General features: G+C 48.1%; 1 protein-coding gene across 1 annotated transcript in view; it reads right to left on the bottom strand.

Moving 5' to 3' along the window:
• LOC143280268 (putative ferric-chelate reductase 1) overlaps positions 1-2,500 on the bottom strand; it is a 19,172-nt gene that overhangs the window by 3,578 nt on the left and 13,094 nt on the right. The window contains exon 13 of the mRNA XM_076584899.1: positions 1,269-1,368. Within this exon, the coding sequence (XP_076441014.1) occupies positions 1,269-1,368 (100 nt within the window). The remainder of the gene's footprint in view (positions 1-1,268; positions 1,369-2,500) is intronic.

Below are 2,500 nucleotides of genomic sequence, written 5' to 3'. Positions count from 1 at the left end.
TTGTTCTTCAGGTACCTGTTCAGAATGCATGCGCCTTACGAGTCTCCGGGAAAATGATAATTATGACATTATCGCACACGCACACACAGTACATGAATATACTAAATAAACACAGATACAGACATATATAGACACATGCATGGTACATACTACATTGACACAGACACAGGCATAGACAGACGGACAGACACACACACACACACACACACACACACACACACATGTTCACAAATCAAACAGACAGCCCACAGAGAGAGATAGGGAACAGAAATAGACGAAGCCAGTGAAGCGGAGAGAGAGAGAGAGGAGAAAGAGAAAGAGAGAGCGAGAGAGAGAGAAAGAGAGAGGAGAGAGACACAGAGAGAGAGAGAGAGAGAGAGAGAGAGAGAGAGCGCAGAGAGACAGGCAGACAGAGACAGAGAGACAGAAAGAGTGAGAGAAAAAGATGGATTGGCAGAGAAAGAGAGAGAAAGAGCGAGAGAGATGGGCGGCCACAAACACAAGAGAGAGAGAGAGACAGAGACAAAGACAGAGTCAGAGACAGAAAAGAGAGACAGAGACAGACAGAGAGGGAGGATGAGTGAGACAGACAGAAAGGCAGGCAGGCAGGCAGAGAGACAGACAGACAGGGCGCGGAAGGGACACTTGACATGACGTAGCAGGTGAATCCCAGCAGCCAGTGGCCCCAGTTGTACAGACAGACAGACAGGGGGCCGGTAGGGACACTTGACATGACGTAGCAGGTGAATCCCAGCAGCCAGTGGCCCCAGTTGTACAGACAGACAGACAGACAGGGGGCCGGAAGGGACACTTACTGGACATGACGTGACAGGTGAATCCCAGCAGCCAGTGGCCCCAGTTGTACAGACAGACAGACAGACAGGGGGCCGGAAGGGACACTTACTGGACATGACGTGACAGGTGAATCCCAGCAGCCAGTGGCCCCAGTTGTACAGACAGACAGACAGACAGGGGGCCAGAAGGGAAACTTACTGGACATGACGTAGCAGGTGAATCCCAGCAGCCAGTGGCCCCAGTTGTACAGACAGACAGACAGACAGGGGGCCGGAAGGGACACTTACTGGACATGACGTAGCAGGTGAATCCCAGCAGCCAGTGGCCCCAGTTGTACAGACAGACAGACAGGGGGCCGGAAGGGACACTTACTGGACATGACGTGGCAGGTGAACCCCAGCAGCCAGTGGCCCCAGTTGTACAGACAGACAGACAGACAGATAGACAGACAGAGGGCCGGAAGGGACACTTACTGGACATGACGTGGCAGGTGAACCCCAGCAGCCAGTGGCCCCAGTTGTACACAGGCCGGTTCTTGGAGGATGACGAGGGGCGGAAAATGCCGAACACGATCTGGAACACAGTTTCAGTTTCAGTAGCTCAAGGAGGCGTCACTGCGTTCGTACAAATCCATATACGCTACACCACATCTGCCAAGCAGATGCCTGACCAGTAGCGTAACCCAACGCGCTTAGTCAGGCCTTGAGAACACAATGAACAGAACCTTCACCTTTAACATCTTCACCTTTCACCTTCACCTTTCACCTTCACTTATCCCTTGACGTCTGTTTTTGTTGTTGTTGTGGGCACCAGTGAAGACATCACCACCTCTCTCTCCCTCTGTCCTCCACCGCTCTCTGAGATTCCGTCACGATCATTTCTGTGCATTCGTGCATATCACTCTTCCTACCTCTTCTTTTGTCTCCGGATGAAGACACAATAACTTGTCAACATGATTTGAACCATGACGTCATTCAGCTCTCTCTCTCTCTCTCTCTCTCTCTCTCTCTCTCTCTCTCTCTCTCTCTCTCTCTCTCTCTCTCTCTCCACCCACCCCTTCCCACGAGAAACATTGATATCATTTTTCGCCAAAGAAAGTTAAAACCATGACGTCTTTTTATCAGACTGTTATCAGTCTTTTAGTTATAATTAGATAACAGAGAAGAAAAGGATTGCGATATGAACTGTATTGGACTAGACTGTACACCTTCAACACTGAAGTGGATCGTTCGTTTATTTAGTTATAGTCTGTTCATCTAAGATGATGATATTAGACTGAAAATAAATGATATTATTATCATCATTTGGATTATTATCATTTCTATCATAATGATAATTGTTATTATTAATTAGAAATCGACATTTCTGTATATTCGAATGAAAAGGGGGGCGGTTGAGGTGGAGGGGAGGGGGAGGGGGGGGGGGGGGGGGGCAAGGAGGAGGGGACTAAGAAAGGAAGAGAGAGAGAGAGACAGACAGACAGAGAAAGGGAGGAAGAGAGAGAACAGAGTGTGGAAAAGACAGAGTACAAAATCTAAAACGGAGAGGGTGAGTGTCAGTGATTGGAGAAAGAAAAAAACATAATATTGGGAGGGTGTGTGTGAGAGGCGGGACTGGGGAAGTGGGATTAGGACCACAAAAAAAAAAAAAAAAAAAAAAAAAAATCAATAATCAAATATTGTATGCACTACTTCTGTAGATTATT

This window comes from Babylonia areolata, chromosome 3 (assembly GCF_041734735.1).
Source record: "Babylonia areolata isolate BAREFJ2019XMU chromosome 3, ASM4173473v1, whole genome shotgun sequence".
NCBI classification, from domain to species: domain Eukaryota; kingdom Metazoa; phylum Mollusca; class Gastropoda; order Neogastropoda; family Buccinidae; genus Babylonia; species Babylonia areolata.
Note: the sequence above shows the minus strand (reverse complement) of the source record. Positions and strands in the feature narration are given on the sequence as shown.